General features: G+C 45.3%; 2 protein-coding genes across 3 annotated transcripts; both read left to right on the plus strand.

Annotated features, from left to right (window-relative positions):
• Positions 1-3,160: 3,160 nt before the first annotated feature.
• On the plus strand, positions 3,161-10,730 carry LOC134404021 (apolipoprotein L6-like). Of its 2 annotated transcripts, none has more exons than XM_063134575.1 (4): positions 3,161-3,247; positions 3,954-4,055; positions 8,393-8,492; positions 9,390-10,730. In XM_063134575.1, exons 3-4 carry the CDS (start codon positions 8,476-8,478, stop codon positions 10,303-10,305), a joined length of 933 nt encoding a protein of 310 aa, XP_062990645.1. In that variant the 5' UTR covers positions 3,161-3,247; positions 3,954-4,055; positions 8,393-8,475; the 3' UTR covers positions 10,306-10,730. The 2 variants fall into 2 exon arrangements, with proteins under 2 accessions (XP_062990645.1, XP_062990646.1); XM_063134576.1 differs by having other exon boundaries at positions 9,393-10,730.
• A 1,278-nt stretch (positions 10,731-12,008) lies between these two features.
• On the plus strand, positions 12,009-14,378 carry LOC134403995 (apolipoprotein L6-like). Its single transcript, XM_063134546.1, has 3 exons — positions 12,009-12,143; positions 12,516-13,014; positions 13,522-14,378. The coding sequence occupies exons 1-3, from the start codon at positions 12,009-12,011 to the stop codon at positions 14,376-14,378; spliced, it is 1,491 nt and encodes a 496-aa protein (XP_062990616.1).
• The last annotated feature ends 1,884 nt before the right edge of the window (positions 14,379-16,262 follow it).

Raw genomic sequence — 16,262 nt, forward strand, 5'->3', positions numbered from 1 at the left:
AGAAGCAGACACCACTAAGGAAATGCCTGCTCCCCTGATATGTTTCCTGTCAAAAATGCAAAGAAGGGCAACTAAAATGATGAAGGGTCTGGAGCATCTCCCTTACGAGGGAAGGTTGCATCACCTGGGATTGTTTAGTTTAGAAAAGGGAAAGGGGAAAGGGGAGGCTGAGGAGAGATAGCATAGAGGTGTATAAAATGACGCATGGTATAGAAAATATGGATAGAGAGACATTTCTCTCTCTCTCTCTAAAAAAATATTAGAACACAGTGGAGTCATCCCATGAAGCTGAGTGGTGGGAGATCCAGGATAGAACTCACTACCACAAGATGTATTGATAGCCACCAATTTGGATAGCTTCAAAAGCAAGTTGAATAAATTCCTGGAAGTAATAATAATAATATATCAATACCTACTAGCCCTGATGGTTGTGTGCTATCTCTAATATTCAAGACAACAGGCCTGTGTGCACCAGTTGCTGGGGAACATGGGTAGGAGGGTGCTGTTGCACTGTGTCCTGCTTGTTCATCCCTGGCTGATAGCTGGTTGGCCACTGTGTGAACAGAAGTGCTGCTGGATGGACCCTTGGTCTGATCTAGCATGGCTCTTCTTATGTTCTTATGTTTTAAATTTTGTGCTTTTTATTTATTTTTTCTATAAAACATCTGTTCTTAAAAATCAAAGTTACCAATTGGGGGGTGGGGTGCCAGTAGCTCACTTTGCCTAAGGCGCAAATTAGTCTGGCACCAGCCCTGACTAGATACAAAGCGGTTTAAAGATGAAAGTACATCTAAGAACAGATCTGGATGAAATGTGCTATCAAGCAAATAACTGATTTGCTCCTGAATGAGCCTTTCAGTGAAATTTTAGAGAAATCTGCACTGCTGCTTTTAAGGCGTTTTGAAGCACTTTGAAAACGTTCATTTGAAAACTGTATATGCAGCGTGTTCTGGACCCCAGCAGTTGTCAGAACTGGGGGGGGGGGCACCTTGAGGCTCTTTGGAGCAGTGGTGTAGATCCTGCCCAGGTGCTGGGAAGATATGCGAGGAAAGAGGGGCCTCAAAGAAGCCAAGGAGATGGACCTTAAAAAGAAAAGCCATTTCCAAAACCAGTGGTGGCTGGGGCAGAGAAGTGGGGTCAAAGTAAATACTGTCCTGAGACACAAGCCCCAGAGCCTAGAGATGAGTAATCCCGAACCCCAAAAACTACACCCTCCAGTTTGGAGTGTTAGCATTTAACGGGGTTAAAGTGAAACTGAAGTTGAAATAAAACAACCCAAACCCCTACATTGAGCTTACCAACTTGTAGAGAATGATTTATTGAAATGGCTGCGGTGTGATTGTTCAACAGCAGCCAGTGGCAAGTTTCCGCCTTGTCTGGGAGCAGGTACTGCATCTGCTTTGTATGTAGAAAGTTTTTTTTTTTATCAAATCAGAGATTGAATAGATATTGCATGGAGAATCCAGATAAATCTATTACCTTGAATCCAGGTATCTTGTTTTCTTTGTTGAGAGCAACATATCTGAGATCCACATGATTGAAAAGTTGAAACTTAAAAACCACTCCCAGGCAAGAGTGAGGTTGCCTTGATAACACCAGATTGCAAACAGGAAATGTTGTAGTTTTGTCAAGCTGACAGAAAAGAGGAAGTAGATACTTGTAATAGAGAATCATAGAATAGCAGAGTTGGAAGGGGCCTACAAGGCCATCGAGTCCAACCCCCTGCTCAGTGCAGGAATTCACCCTAAAGCATCTCTGACAGATGGTTGTCCAGCTGCCTCTTGAATACCTCTAATGAGGGAGAGACCACAGCCTCCCTAATAGAGGTTGTGTTTGTTCTGACCCAGGTATGAAGCATAAAATAGATTATTTTTGATAAAGCAAAGGGCTTATCTATAAATATCCACATTTCAATTTGCTACGTAGCTAGACTAATTTGTAAACCTAAGAATTTCAAGACAGCTGTGGGAGGCCCAAGGGCCAAATAGCCCTCTCATTGAGAAATTGTTTGAAAGAATCTTAATTTCAAAAATATAGTTGTCAAAGAAAGATGGAAAAATAGTGTGTGGATATCTTATGGTGTTAAGCCAATTGCATCCTGAGACTTAATTAAGAATTATGTAATATGTATAGAGTTTTTAAAAGTAATTGAATTTACTAATGCTGTAGAGAGACTTGAATGTTCAGTTACCTTAACTACCTTTGTTATTGTCCTTGAATCATTATTTCAAATGGCATTTCTAACAATTCCCCGTGGTGGCTGCACGTTGGCTGCTACGTCGCATAACCAAAGCCACGCTACTGTGCAGCCACCTCAGGGTAAATAGGTGTCCCCACACCTTGCAGGGCTTTTCTTTCATGGAGACTGCCCCAGTTTGGTCTCCCATGGTTCCTCCATCTCCCCTCCCCCATCTCTCACTCTGGTTTCCCCTTATGCAGGGTCTCTCAGTGGACACAGACTTATCTTGCTTTCAAATATCTAAAAACAACAAACACACAGCATACACACACATTGTTTCTCTCATGAAACAAGTGCAGGATCTAAGCTACTGTGGCTAAAGTATGGGACTGGGAGTTGGGAGATCCAGGTTCTAGTTCCCACTCAGCCATGGAAACCCACTGGGTGACTTAGGAGGATTATGTACACTGCCTTGGGTTCCTTGGAGGAAAAAAGGTGGGATATAAATGTAAATAATAACAACAACAACAACAACAACAACAGTATTGTCAACTGTTGGGGCCCGGGACACATTCCATATACTGTTTTCAAACTGCTTTCAATGTGTTATATCTGTCTTGGTGTAGATCTGGCCAAGAGGTTATAAAGAGCATGAATCTTTGCTTGCTTGCTTTGCTTCTGGATGGACACACACTGCTGCCCGGCGGCTAGTATGCTAAAATCTTGGCTTTATCTTTTTTTTAAAGAAGAGGGGGTGGGGTGGCTCTCATTTCCACCCTGGGGGAGAGGGGGGAGGGAACAGCTGAAAAGAATCAGGAATTTCTGTCTCCAGATGCCAGAGTTTGTGTGTCTTGATTTTCCTTTCTCTCCCAGCCCTTTGTTCCTCCTGACTTATTTCTATTGGATAATGCTGTAGTTATGGTTTTGTTTGGCAAATTGAAACTCCCTCAAAAGTCAAGTTTTAGTTTCGATTTCTCCTGGAGTAGATCAGTAAGGAGGAATGAATCACTGCCTACTTCCAGAACTTCAGTCTAGTAAAACCTGTCTAGGCAAAAGGAAGTCAGAAAGGTAAGTGGAATAAAACAAATTATTATTATTATTATTATTATTATTATTATTATTATTATTATTATTTGCAACCAAATATCCACCAAACGGATGTTTGGGGTTTGCTTTGATATTGTAAAGTGGGGAAGTGGTGTGCAGAAAAGTGCCACTAAAATAATCAAGAGATTAAAGCGGATCCCATACGAGTAAAGTCTAGAGAGGGTGAGACTTCTTTTTAACAGAAAACGGAAAACCATGAGGAGGCAGGAGGAGTTATATTCACTTCAAGATGATCTACAACTTCTTTCCCAACCTGCTACCCCCCCCCCAAGTGTGTTGGATTACAGGCCCCATCACCCCCATCCTGCACAAATGCCTATGCAGGTTACAGTTCATGGGAGATGTAGTCCAACACATCTGAAGTATCCCAGGTTGAGGAAGGTCATTTTTGCATTGTCATTTCCAAAATGCTATGGTTCTGAATGTTGTGGAAACAGCCAGTAGAAAGAACCTTTCTCCGCTTTCTCACATAATACTTCGACTCAGCGGGGAGGGCCATGGCAGAGAAGGTAGAGAAGGCATAGTTTGTCCTGCTGAGTGTTTGTGTGCTCCGCTCATCCCACAGGTATTAAAAGCTTCCAGCATGCTGGATGACTGCGAGGAGGGCCATTGCAGAGAAGGCATGCTTTGTCCTGCTGAGTGTTTGTGTGCTTCACCCATTCCACAGGTATTAAAAGCCTCCAGCAAGAAGCCATCAAAGAAGCCCTTGGAGAGGATCTGTCATCTTAGAGGAAGAGCAGAAGCTGAGGAGACTATAATAAAAACTGGGGTGAGGTTTGGGCTATAACATCAAGGGCCTTTCCAATCTAGCTTTGCGTTTTAGCATGGCTTTCCAAGTCCTAAAGACTGTTTTTATTTTTTAATCGTTTTACTGAGTTTTTAATTGTTTTTATTGCCCAAACTGCTTCAAACATTTATTAGCATTAGTGGTGATCTGCTGCTCTTGTGTTGTTTGTTATTACTTTCTTTGAGTTACTGGTATTATTATTATTATTATTACTATTGCTATTGTTTGTTTGTTATGGTTTGGGGTGTGTTCCCCTGCTTTTTATACCCATATAATAGGGCCCCAACTGAGTATTGACTCCCTGTGGTTGAAGAAAGGAATTCTGACTAATCTTTCTCAACATACTGTTACTAGGGCTTGGATAACACTTCTACTGGGGCTTTACTGTTCTCCTCTCCCTAACAAGCAAATTGGTTTCAATCTTCTCCAAGCTGCATATAGGAAACTTAAACAGAGTAAATAGCCGTAGGCTGATCCTTGACCCTGAGTGCAAGACAGCTTGCAGATCAGTGTTGCGAGGTGGTTCTGACCAGAGTGGGGTACAGACAGCTAGGTCTAATTCCAGTGACGGAAGATGTCAAAACTTATATCAAAGCTCAAAATCAATCTAAGATTACCGATTTCTTCTCTGCCAAAAATTAAGCTGACCAACAAGAGGCCCCAGACAATGAAACTCTTGACTGGTCTATGGCTCCTCATTGTTAAATGAAGACTTTGGATTTGGGGGAAGCTGGCAGTAGTTTAGCCTTGGAAATAGCTTCTGTGGAGGGTACTATAAGAACAGAAGGTCAAACACATTTCCTTAGTCCCTTACCCAACCCTCCACAGAGCAAAACAAATGAACTACCTAGCCCCGCAAACAAAATCTTAATGAAGTTTGCGAATAATAATTCAGCACCAGTGTCTCCCTCCCATAATATGAAGAATGAGGATATCCATTGCTCCTCCCTCCCAATAAATCTTATTAGTCAGCATGAGCTGATGAGACAAATGTATTCTCTTTGGTCAGAGGATATAGCCTTGATAAATAACTTTCTGGCAGAGAGCAAGGAGTTACTAACAACTTTAGTTAATGCTGTGCTGAGTAATATAATTAGGGATGTGCTCCGCTTCTAATCAGACCGGCGAATTAGAAGCGGAGCGGGGGGCTTCGCCTGCCCTTAAGGTGGAGGCGAAGAGGATTGGGGGGCCGGCGGAGCGTGGCGAAGAGGATCGAGGTGAAGGCGGATCCTTTGCCTCGATCCGGAGCTCCGCCGGAAAGGTAAGTGGGGTTTACCGTGCCCTGCCGCTGTCGCTGTCGCCCATGCGGCGACAGCAGCAGGGCCTGGTAAACCCCCCCTCCTCTCCCTTACCTGCCTCCGTCCGCGGTCCGTCAGCGTCTTCAATTGAGCCCGTGGTTCCAGCAGGAAGTCTGGGCCGCTTGCGGCCCAGACTTCCTGGTGGAACCGCGGGCTCAATTGAAGACGGCGACGGACCACGGACGGAGGCAGGTAAGGCCCCCCTCCCCTTTACCGGGCTCTGCCGCCGTCGCCGCATGGGCGGCGATGGCGGCAGGGCCCGGTAACCCCCCCTATGGGGGGGGAACGGAGCTCCGATCCGGATCCAGAGCTCCGAGCGGAGCGGAGTGGGCATAGGCGGAGTGGGGGCGGGGCGGAGCGGCCCGATCCGAAAATGGCGGATCTGAAAGTGAAGCGGAGTGGGGGGTCCATGCACACCCCTAAATATAATGACAAAGAGGGAAATAACTCTTGATGCCCCATCCACAGATGGCTCCAGCTTAAAGATCCAACCTGTCCTTCCAGATGAAGTTACTAAAGAACCCCCTCCCCCGGCACCATCTAAAACCAAGAAAGAAAAAGGAACAAATGGTAAAAGGGGTATAAAATCTAGGAAGATTGTAGAAAAATCAAAAAAGAAAAGTAAAAACATCCAAAGCTCGGCCCTTTCAATGAAAACATCATCACTGAATTTTAAGAGGTTATTTAAACTATTAGATGAGAAGGATAAACCTGATGATTCTTCTAACATTCAGGCCCAGAGCAAGTTAGAGGCAAAAAGATGCAATTTACCATAATACTTCGACTCACAAGGAAGCTGCTTTAAGATAGACTCAGGGACTGGTCTTCCTGGCACCACTTCACCACTCCTTCCCACTGAAAGCCCGCGGTATCACTGTTGTGGGGTGCAGGCGGAAAATCCCCATGCCAGGAGGGAGCATGGGGTTTTCTGGCCATCCGGGTCCTGGAGCCTGACCTCTTCCCGGGCTTCCAGTGATCAATCAGCAGTCGCCATCTTCCCCGTAATAACTGGGGTGACCATATGACAGGAAAAACCTGGATTTGTCAGGATTTTTGGTAACAAATCCAGGAAGGGGGGGGAGATATGAAATTTGAAGAAAAATCTGAATTTTTTCCCAGCCTACCCACCCAAAGGGTGGCTCTACTTTAATGGGAATTTACAAAAACGCTTACAGCTCCCTCATTTTTAAAGATAATTGCAAAGCCATCCGAGGGCAAACCCTGGAAACTCCACTCCAAAAAAGGCAGGCACTTACCACAACTTTTTTGGCAGCAGAGCCCATGGCGAGCCCTGATTAGTCACCATGGGTGGCCCCGCACCTCTGGAAAAGTAAAAAAAAATGGGGGGGAGGAGAGGGACAGGGTCATTCCTCTCCCCCTTTTAAAATTTTTATTATCTGTATCTGCGTAGCTACAGATAATAAAAATAAAAAGAAATGCAGGAGGAGGAACGGGCAGCCAGAGGGAGGAGATGCGGTTTGCCCAGTCCCTCTCCTCACATCCTCCTTTGGCTGCTTCGTTCCTTCCCCCCCCCCCCAACTTTTTATTATCTGTATCTGTGCAATATAGCAAAAGCAGCTACACAGATACAGACAATAAAATAAAAAGGGGGGAGATGAACAACTGTTCGTTTGTTTTTACCTTTACAGAGCCGGAAAATTCGCACTTGCGTTCCTTCCTGTGTAGATGCCGTGAAGGAACACAAGTGCAGGAGCAAAGTGCCACCGTAAAGACGGGGCCCTGTTGTAACTTAGCCCCATGGTGCTGGCATGCAATGCAGGGCATTAGAAAGGGGGTCTCATAGTCATGTGTTTGTTCAGGAAGTAGACAGGAGTTCAAAGTCTGGATCTGCGAAGCGGTGCCAACGCACAAGCCTTGAGAAGTTAATGTATATAAGTGAGAACTGTGAATGGGCGAAGTAGTGTCCACTGCCCACAACACCCACCCTAATGGTAGAGTAGGAAAACTTGTGACAATCATACACAAGTTTAAAAAAATAATAATTAAAAAATAAAAAAGCCAGTCAGCCAGCAGCCAGCCTCGTTTACAGCAGCAGTAGCTTGCAGCGGAGTGAGGATACAGTCAGAAAAGATATTTGAGGGAATGGGAGAATGCATCACACAGAATATAGCAAAAGCTTCAAAGTGCAGCAAAAGCTACAAAATTAGGAGTGAGTGAAGTTAATTTCTGATACATTGAATGTCTCACTTGTTCTTTATTTCAGTGATTTTTACATTAAGATGTTATGTAGAATAGATTTGCCTTAAATGTGTGTTGAAAAGTCAGATATGTGACCAAAGATATGTTCGGGTGGGCACCACCACCCTTGGTGCTGGACACCCCCCCTGGGGCTGGACATGTTGGTGGGCACACCCCCTTGGGGACCGACCATGGTTTCCAAAATATGGTCACCCTACATAATACCCCCTGGATCAACTACAGAGGGAGGTCACACAGTGGAAGAGCAGTGGTGAGCTCACTTTGAAGAAAGAAGTCAGGGTACGTTCACAATGTTTTTAAAGCACAGCTTCGAGGCAAAGCCCCTTGGTTGCTGCAAATCGGCTGCTGCGTCGTATAACCACCACAGAGCTAATTAGCAGCCACCGCAGGGCTTTGAAGATGTACAGACAGCCCCTCAGGATGCGCATGCAGCTTGAGTATATCATTCAGACGCTAGTGAGAAATGCAAAGGCAAAATTGTTATTGAAGATAGTTTCAGTGTGGTGTAGTGGCTAAAGTGTCAGACTGGGAGTCGGGAGATCTGGGTTCTAGTCCCCACTCAGCCATGGAAACCCATTGGGTGACTTTGGGCCAGTCACAGACTCTCAGCCCAACCCGCCTCACAAGGTTGTTGTTGTGAGGATAACATGGAGAGAAGGAGGATTATGTACGCCACCTTGGGTTCCTTGGAGGGGAAAAGGCAGGATATAAATGCAATAATACATACATACACACACTGTGATGGGTATATTTTATCTGGATTCACCTTCAGCCTTATTTTCTAGACTTGTTTCTTTCCAGGCGTGAAGCACACTCAGGCTGAGAAGAGAGCTTTTGCTAGTGTTCATTAGCCACAAGACACTGGTCCAAACTGCCTTTGGAGAATGTCAGAATCTCAAAGGTTGGTCTCCTTCTCCTGAAGTCCTAATTGTTTACTTTGCTTTTAACACAAAACTAAGGTATCACTTTTGAAAGCACATTCCCAGATCTGGGAGGTTTCACACACTGAGAAGAAAGGGGAGAGGCTGACTTTGGCCTTCGCCATCCTGTTTGACTTCTGCCAAAGAGAACCAAGTCACTCCTTCTAATAGCGAACTCAACGTTTTGAGTGGTGGCAGAAATGAGCCAAAATGGGAGCACTGGGGGGGAAATGGAGGGGAGCACAACCGTGTACAGCTCCAGAACTTTATCAGAGCAATGACCATCTGCCTGAGCAGTGCACTAGAATAGCTGATGGACCCTCCTTGTTCTTGCAACTGAACGAGATGATAACGAAGCTAAAATGGGGTCCCCTCACCCACTTTTTAAATTTGGGTGGGGGCTAAGCCTGGCTATAAGCCATATCCTCTGATCTAGAAGCCCTGGCCCCAGGTGATTCAGACAGGCTGAAAGTATTAGTGATCATGATAACACCTCTACATGTAATTTCAATTTTTTTAAAAAAATAATCCCTCCCAGATTTGTTTTCTGTTCATGTATCGATGTATATTTGTGTGCGTGTATTATTTTTACCCAGCCTGACTATAGGTTAAGGATAATGGGCATTGCAGTCCAAAGCATCTGGAGGAAACCAGGTTGGGAAAAGTTGAGGTAAAAGCAATCTCAGAGCTGTTCCCATAAGAGATGCTCAAGTATGAATAATTCTCTATGTGTCTGTGATAATATGACTGACACACTTATTTATTTTATTTGAAATATGTTAACCTTTGACAGGGAGTGCGGGTTGGGCTAGAATGCAGAGAATGGCTTGGAAACAGCTGCCCTGTAACCCAAATATATGTGTTACTTTGATTTATAGCAGAGGCAGTGCACATACACCTTTAGAAGAAGATGGCAATGAAGCTGCTGCCAATTTTCTGGAACGGTTTCCTGCCCAGAGAGAAGAGATTGAAAAGTGCATCAGATGCCTTCAGGAACTGGCAGACAACATTGACAAGACCCATAAGGACTGTACCATCACCAGCATTGCTGCCAGCTCTGGTGGAGCCGTTTCTGGCATCTTGACCATCCTGGGATTGGCCTTGACCCCTGTCACAGCAGGTGGGAGTTTAATCCTGACCCTCACCGGGGTGAGTTTAGGGACAGCATCAGCGGCTACCGGCATTACTGGCAGCCTGTGTGAACGGTTTATTAATTCAAACAAAAGGAAGAAAGCAGAAGAGCTGATAAACAAATGTGATAAAATCCTAAACCAATGCAGAGAAAGCCTATGCTCGATGATGCACCTTGATGACATTGATTTCAAGTCAGGATTTCCCCCAAACAATTGGGCTAATAGGGAAAATGTCCACTGTTTGATGTCCAGTTCCAACACTGTCCGTCAGATTCCAAAACTGGCAACTACTGTTAAGAAAATTGCATCAAATGTTAAAGCACTGAAGTACATTGAAGATAATCCTGTCTTAAAGACTGTAGCAATGGAAGCGGCTGCTGCAGGGAGCACATCACGGGCTGCTATCAAGGGGATCGATCAAGTAGAAGAAGTGTTTAAAGGAACTACCCTGGCAATGACCAAAGGAGCAAGAGTGATGGGTCTTACGTTCGCTGCGGCATTTCTCCTGTTTGATGCTTACTGCATTGTTAAGGATGCCATACATTTGACGAAAGGGGCTAAGGGCGAAATAGCAGCTGGGATCAGAGAAAAGGCTAGTAACTTAGAAAAGGTATTGCAGGATCTCATCAACCACTATCAGAAACTGAAAGAAGCTATGTGAATAAGAGGGGCCAAAACTACATTAGGCGTTTTCTATCATTCTTTTTCTAATGGGGAATGTGAAGAATTTGGGCTTATACTTCCATTAATCTAAAGGCCAATTTACACTTAAAGGCAAAGGGATAACATTAGGGGTGGCATAGGATGAGAGAGAACTGAAATCCTGCCCCTCCTCTTAAAAGATCATTCTTTACCTCCTAGGATCAGATAACAGACTAGAGCATAGAACCATAGAATAGTAGAGTTGGAAGGGGCCTATAAGGCCATCGAGTCCAACCCCCTGCTCAGTGCAGGAGTAGGTGATCTGATGTCCTCCAGATGTATTGGATTACAACTCCCATAATCCCTGACCATTGGCCATCCCAGCTGGGGTTGATGGGAGTTGTAGGGCATCAGGAGTCAGATCACCTGAATCACCACCACCCCACCACCACCCCACCACCACCACCCCACCCCACCACCACCCCAGCACTGCTCCTGTGGTCAACTTCGTAGCCCCCACCCCACCCCAAGATTTCCCTTTTTTAAAAAAATAAATGCCAGCAGTCTGAATAACAATACTGGACTATACTGCAGGGTTGTTAGAGACTACTCTCCTTCACCCCACCCACCCCATGCATATAGTAATTTTGGGCTAGTTTGGGAGACTTCCAGGAGCCAGATATTCACAGGCTCAGCCCCTCCTGCCCCTCCTCAACCTGTATCAGGGAGAATAATGCCAGCCAGGATGTCACTTTCTAACATGCTAAACAATGGTGGAGGGGAGGTGTTACTTTTTTTTTTTACATGAAATAAAAACTGTTGGGGGGGAAAGCACTCGTTCTTGTTTCTACTGTTATCTTTGGGGGCTGGGGGGAGATGCATGCTGCTACACAGTCACATCTAACTTAAATTGCCTGCTATCTCAATTATTCATGCAGAGAGCAATAGAGAAAATGAAGAAATCCATACAACATATCGAAATCTTTCTGTCTTTCTTTTTGTTTGGGGGTGTGGGGGCAGAAGTGAACATTGTCCATAGAAATCAAGAGAGAAATTCAGGACTTTTAGCATAGCTAAGTGTCCATTCAGAAACAACACATAGCACTTAGGTGTGCTTTCATGTCAAACTGACTATATAAAAAAAGTTTTAAACAATTTATTGGAAATGTTTGACTCTATAAAAGAACAGGAAACAGCTTACATATCATAATTTTCATTTTTATGGCATAGATTTCAGCAATAAAATAAGTACAACAGAACAACTAAAACACAGCAGAACTTAGGTTAACAATGAGAATCAAACCAACGATTATGTTTTCCAGATTTGTGCATAAATGACAGCTGATGTACAACTGTTTTCTGATATGTTCATTAAAGAAATAAAAGGATGACAAATCATGTAAAATGCATTTGGGCTTGTTTGTCCTTTTAGAAGCTGAAGTTGGTATGTTAACTTCTCAGCAATGATGCCAACCCATTTGGTGAATCTGAGTTTTTAATCATTGTGGTTTTTAATGTCCTACCAGTTCCAACGCAAATACACCCCTCGTTATTCCCCTTCTTACTCACGGCATGGATGTCTGGCTGGAAGAAAACAGTTCACAACATCCCTGCAATGTAGTCCAATCTTAACATTCAGAAATGAAGTTCAAGTTAGTTTGGATTTCCAGGTGTTGCTGTTTTAAGTCATATCAAATACTTCTCGGATTGCAGCCAAGGTCCATGTTGCTTAAATTGCCCTCTCAGAATCAGATCTCCACCCAGATGAAATCCTGCAGTCACTTGCGGGCAGAAGCCTTGTGCCATCCTGCAGTCACTTGCGGGCAGAAGCCTCGCCCTCTCGCCCGCCGGCCAAAGGTATCGCACCAAAGAAGATCTGGCACAGAAGTCCCACCCTTCACTGCTGCCCTTTGCTCGGTTGCGAGGCGTGGGTATGCAGGTGCCGAACCCAATGACTGCTGGTGACTCCAATTTCGGAGAGTTGTGATCCACTCTGGGTTTCAGTCGGACTCAGTCAGAACTAGGAGCTATCCAAGGTGCTGAACCTTACACCACCACCCCTACCTTCAGCACCTTGGACGGGTCCTTTAGAGTTCTGGTTGGGTCCGACCTCCACCGAAATCGGAGCCACCGGCCTCCACTGACCCATTCACAGCTCTGCTAAAAAAAAATAGTAAAGCACTCGATTCCGTTATCGGCTTCTTCGCGTCTCATCCCTTCTCGCCCCAGGAGAGGGCGGGGTGGGCGGAGAAGGCGCCTCTATTTACAAGTAGTGGCGAGCCGCCGCCCCCGTCTCACCCCGCCCACGCTTTCTGCGAGCTCCCTCGCCCTTTCGGGAGCCGAAAGACCTGGGAAACGCTCCGGGGCAGGCGGCGCCCCGCGGTCGCTCTCCGACGGCCTGCTCTTCCGTGCGCCACACTTTCCTTGCATGGGGGTCCCTCCGTCGCGGAAGAAGACCGCGTGCTTCGAGGGGCGAAGGGGCCGTCGAGCCCTCGACGCGGAGGGAACCCGCCACCGCCGCGGAGAAGACCGGCCAGAGGCTCCCGCCGGCAGGGGACCGGCCACGTAGGACGCCGCTGGTCCCCGCCCTCGGAGGAAAGGAGCAGGAGGCGAGGCAGGGTCGACTGTGACTGCGCCCAGCCCTGCACCCCAGGACAGACCCAGAGCGGGCCCCCAACTTCTGATCAAAGCGCCCCCCGTCTCTCTTGGGAGCAGCAACTGGACAAAGGTCTGTGCTCCTGACTTGGAAAAAGAGACGGGTCCCTCTCCCCCCTCACTTGGTGAGACGCACAAAGGGCGAATCAGCCCTGGCTTTCATTTCTTTATCTTCTCGTTCTTGCTTTTAAATGCCATCTTTCTTTGGGGAGCTTGGGTTGGTCTGGGGTGAAGGATTTATTTATTATTGTCTCTTCCGTGTATTTCGCCCTCCTCTCCATTTTATCCCCACAACCTACCTTGTGAGGTAGGTTAGGCTGAAAGATACTGACCCATCGAGCTTCAATGGCAGAGTATGGATTTCAACATGGGTCTCCCCTGTCCCAACCGCTCACTTTTAAGGTGCGATCTTGTCCATGTTTAGACAGGGAGGTGGGAGTGCTAGTTGTACGACTTTCTTCTGTCTAAACATGCTTAGGTTTGTGCCCTTAATGATCTAACCACTACTCTGTGTCCACTGGAAATGGCTTTCTTTTAGGTTTCACCCACTGAAAGACATATTACTTTGGTTTTTCCACAGATGCAAATATGTCTAAGGAAGAAAATGTCAATCAGTACTTTGCTCAGTTTCTGGAGGTATTTCCTGCCCAGAGAGAAGAGATTGAAAAATGCCTCAGATGCCTTCGGGAAATTGCAGACGAAATCGACAAGGTCCATAAGGACTGTACCATTGCCAACGTTACGGCCAGATCTACAGGCGCAGTTTCTGGGATCTTGTCCATCCTGGGATTGTCTTTGGCCCCTGTCACAGCAGGCGTAAGTTTAATCCTGACAGCCACCGGGATTGGTTTAGGGGCAGCAGCAGCAACAACTGGCATTTCTGCTAGTCTGTGTGAACATTTCATTAATTCAAAGAAAGGGGAAAAGGCACAAGAGCTGATGAACCAATGCAAGAGAAGCCTACGGATGGTGACAGATCAAATAGATTTTGACTCTGGATTGTTGCAACCAAATGACAAAACTGTTCAAGAAATCCTCCAACGTCAGAAAATTCCAGATGTGATTTCTACTGTGAAGGAAATCACTGTAAATGTTAAAGCCTTGAAGCACATTGAAGCTAACCCCCTCTTGAAGGATTTAGCAAAGAAAGCTGCAGGAAGCCAGGCCCGGGCTTCAACGAAAAGGGTTAAAGAAGTCAAAAAGGCCTTTCAAGGAACTGCCCTTGCAATGAGCAAAGAAGCCAGAGTGATGAGCGCTCTGGCGATTGGGCTGTCTCTCCTGACAGACGCTGCTTCCATCATCCAGGATGCCATACATTTGGCTCAAGGAGCCACAGTAGAAGCAGCAGGTACAATCAGAGCCAAGGCGAATGAGCTGGAAAAGATAGTGCAGGATCTCAGCAATCTCTACAAGGAACTGAATGAAGTAGATGAATGAAAGAGATGGTGGGAGGGAACCACGCTGGATCCATCAACTGTTTTACTCTGTACAGCACCATGTACATTGATGGTGCTATATAAATAAATAATAATAATAATAATAATAAGTAACTTCCCATATTTTTTTCCTTTAATGGCAAACATGGAGAATTTGGTGGGGTTTCCTTGCAATAACATAAAGGGAAATTCTCTGCAGGAAACCTGGAAAGCCAATGTGTATTCTCTTGTGTATAATCATAATATAATGTGTATAATCATAATGAATGTACTGCATACATTAACCCTCCCCAACCTAGTGCCCTCCAGATGTGTTGGAATGCAATTTCCATAATCCAAACACACTCACATTCACTCACTGTCATCATCCCCCTCCATTTCATGTGGTGGTGATATTCTCTTAATATAGAACAGAGGCCTAGGGCTCAGCCTTCTCTCTTTGCCAGCCTTGATGGGAATAAGATAGAGGGCTAGAGAGGATCAGCGTCATCTGGGCATTAGGACTCTATATATGAATATCCATTTTCCAAAAATGAATGCTGGCTCCTACACAGATGCAGGAGAGCCACTAATGGCCATATATAGGAGGCAGATAGAGAGCCTAGCTGTTTTCCCTTCAGCCACTGTCCTGCCTGTCCCACCCAAATTCATACTGCAAAACCTGGCTCCAAACTTTCCTCTACCCCATTCCACTAGCCAGAGGGAGTCACCATCCTAAATTCTGTTCGGTATTACATTGCAAAATGACAGAAACCATTTCCAGCAATTCACTGTCCTACTTGGAACACATCAACCATCCTTCAATCATCAGCATAATGAACAATGATTTCTGAATTCCCTCTTCACCACAACAATTAAAGCTACAGGAGCCCTGCCTAGCATGACCAGGTACAAAAGAGGGCTGGGCCCTTGTAGCTTTAACTGTTGGGATGAAGAGGGAATTTCACCAGGTGCTGCATGCATACAAATAACACCTGCTGAAATTCCCTTTTCAATACAACTGTTAAAGATACAGGAGCCCTGTCCTCCTTCTCATATGGTCAGCCTAGTATACTGTAAACCTTCAGCTCCAGAGACGGGCAACCTGGAAAATTCCCATAAATCCCACTCAGCATGATCAATGATCAGGGATTATGGAAGTTGTAGTCCAAAGCATCTGGATGACTATTAACAACTGTCAGTATAACAACGGACAACTTCTCAGTATTGGTAAAAAAAAGTAAGAATCCTGTAATTTTAAGAGAAATGGGAATTTTCAGGGCTGGGCAGCAGCTGAAGTTCACCAAGTATGAGTTTTATCAGCCAGGGCAATTGCTACATAATCAGAGCACTTCAATAAAGCACCCATCCCTTCATCATTTATTAATATCAAGATAAATTATAAGTATGCTGTGGAGGGTGGGAACGGAAATCACAACATGTCCAGCGTTGGTTAAAGTCCTTTGCAAGTTATCATCCTCAAAGTTCTTAGTGCAATGCGTCCAAAATGATATATATGCTTAATTCTGTTGACACAGTTGAATCCCAGATACTAGATCTCTGCCCAGAATAATTTAGGAAAAGCAAGTATCTCAAGAGCGTCTGAAAAAGTTGGTGGGAGAGAGCAACCAGATATCTTGTCCAGGTATTTTCCCCTATGATATTTGGTGCTGGAAACTGGGGAGTACAATCCCATCAGTAAAAAGAGAACAGAATGGAAGATTTCCCTCTTTGAAATCTAGTCACTTGAACTTTCAATCTCTGGAATTTCATGCCCAGGAACCACGGCAATCAGATGATTGTTCAGCACAAACTTTCTTTGTGTCTTCTTCCAGCACTCTTCCTCAAGGGTTCGCCTCATGCAGAATCTCCAAACTCTGAGTGTCCTCATCCCCCACAGGCAGGC

The sequence above is a fragment of the Elgaria multicarinata genome, chromosome 9 (assembly GCF_023053635.1).
Source record: "Elgaria multicarinata webbii isolate HBS135686 ecotype San Diego chromosome 9, rElgMul1.1.pri, whole genome shotgun sequence".
NCBI lineage: Eukaryota > Metazoa > Chordata > Lepidosauria > Squamata > Anguidae > Elgaria > Elgaria multicarinata.

Bases quoted from the DNA above. Each gene is read 5' to 3' on its own strand.
- LOC134403995 (XM_063134546.1), top strand. From the start codon at position 12,009: ATGTTGCTTAAATTGCCCTCTCAGAATCAGATCTCCACCCAGATGAAA. The intron at 12,144-12,515 runs GTATCGCACCAA...TTCTCGCCCCAG, and splicing joins CTCTCGCCCGCCGGCCAAAG to GAGAGGGCGGGGTGGGCGGA. The intron at 13,015-13,521 runs GTCTGTGCTCCT...GTTTTTCCACAG, and splicing joins GGAGCAGCAACTGGACAAAG to ATGCAAATATGTCTAAGGAA.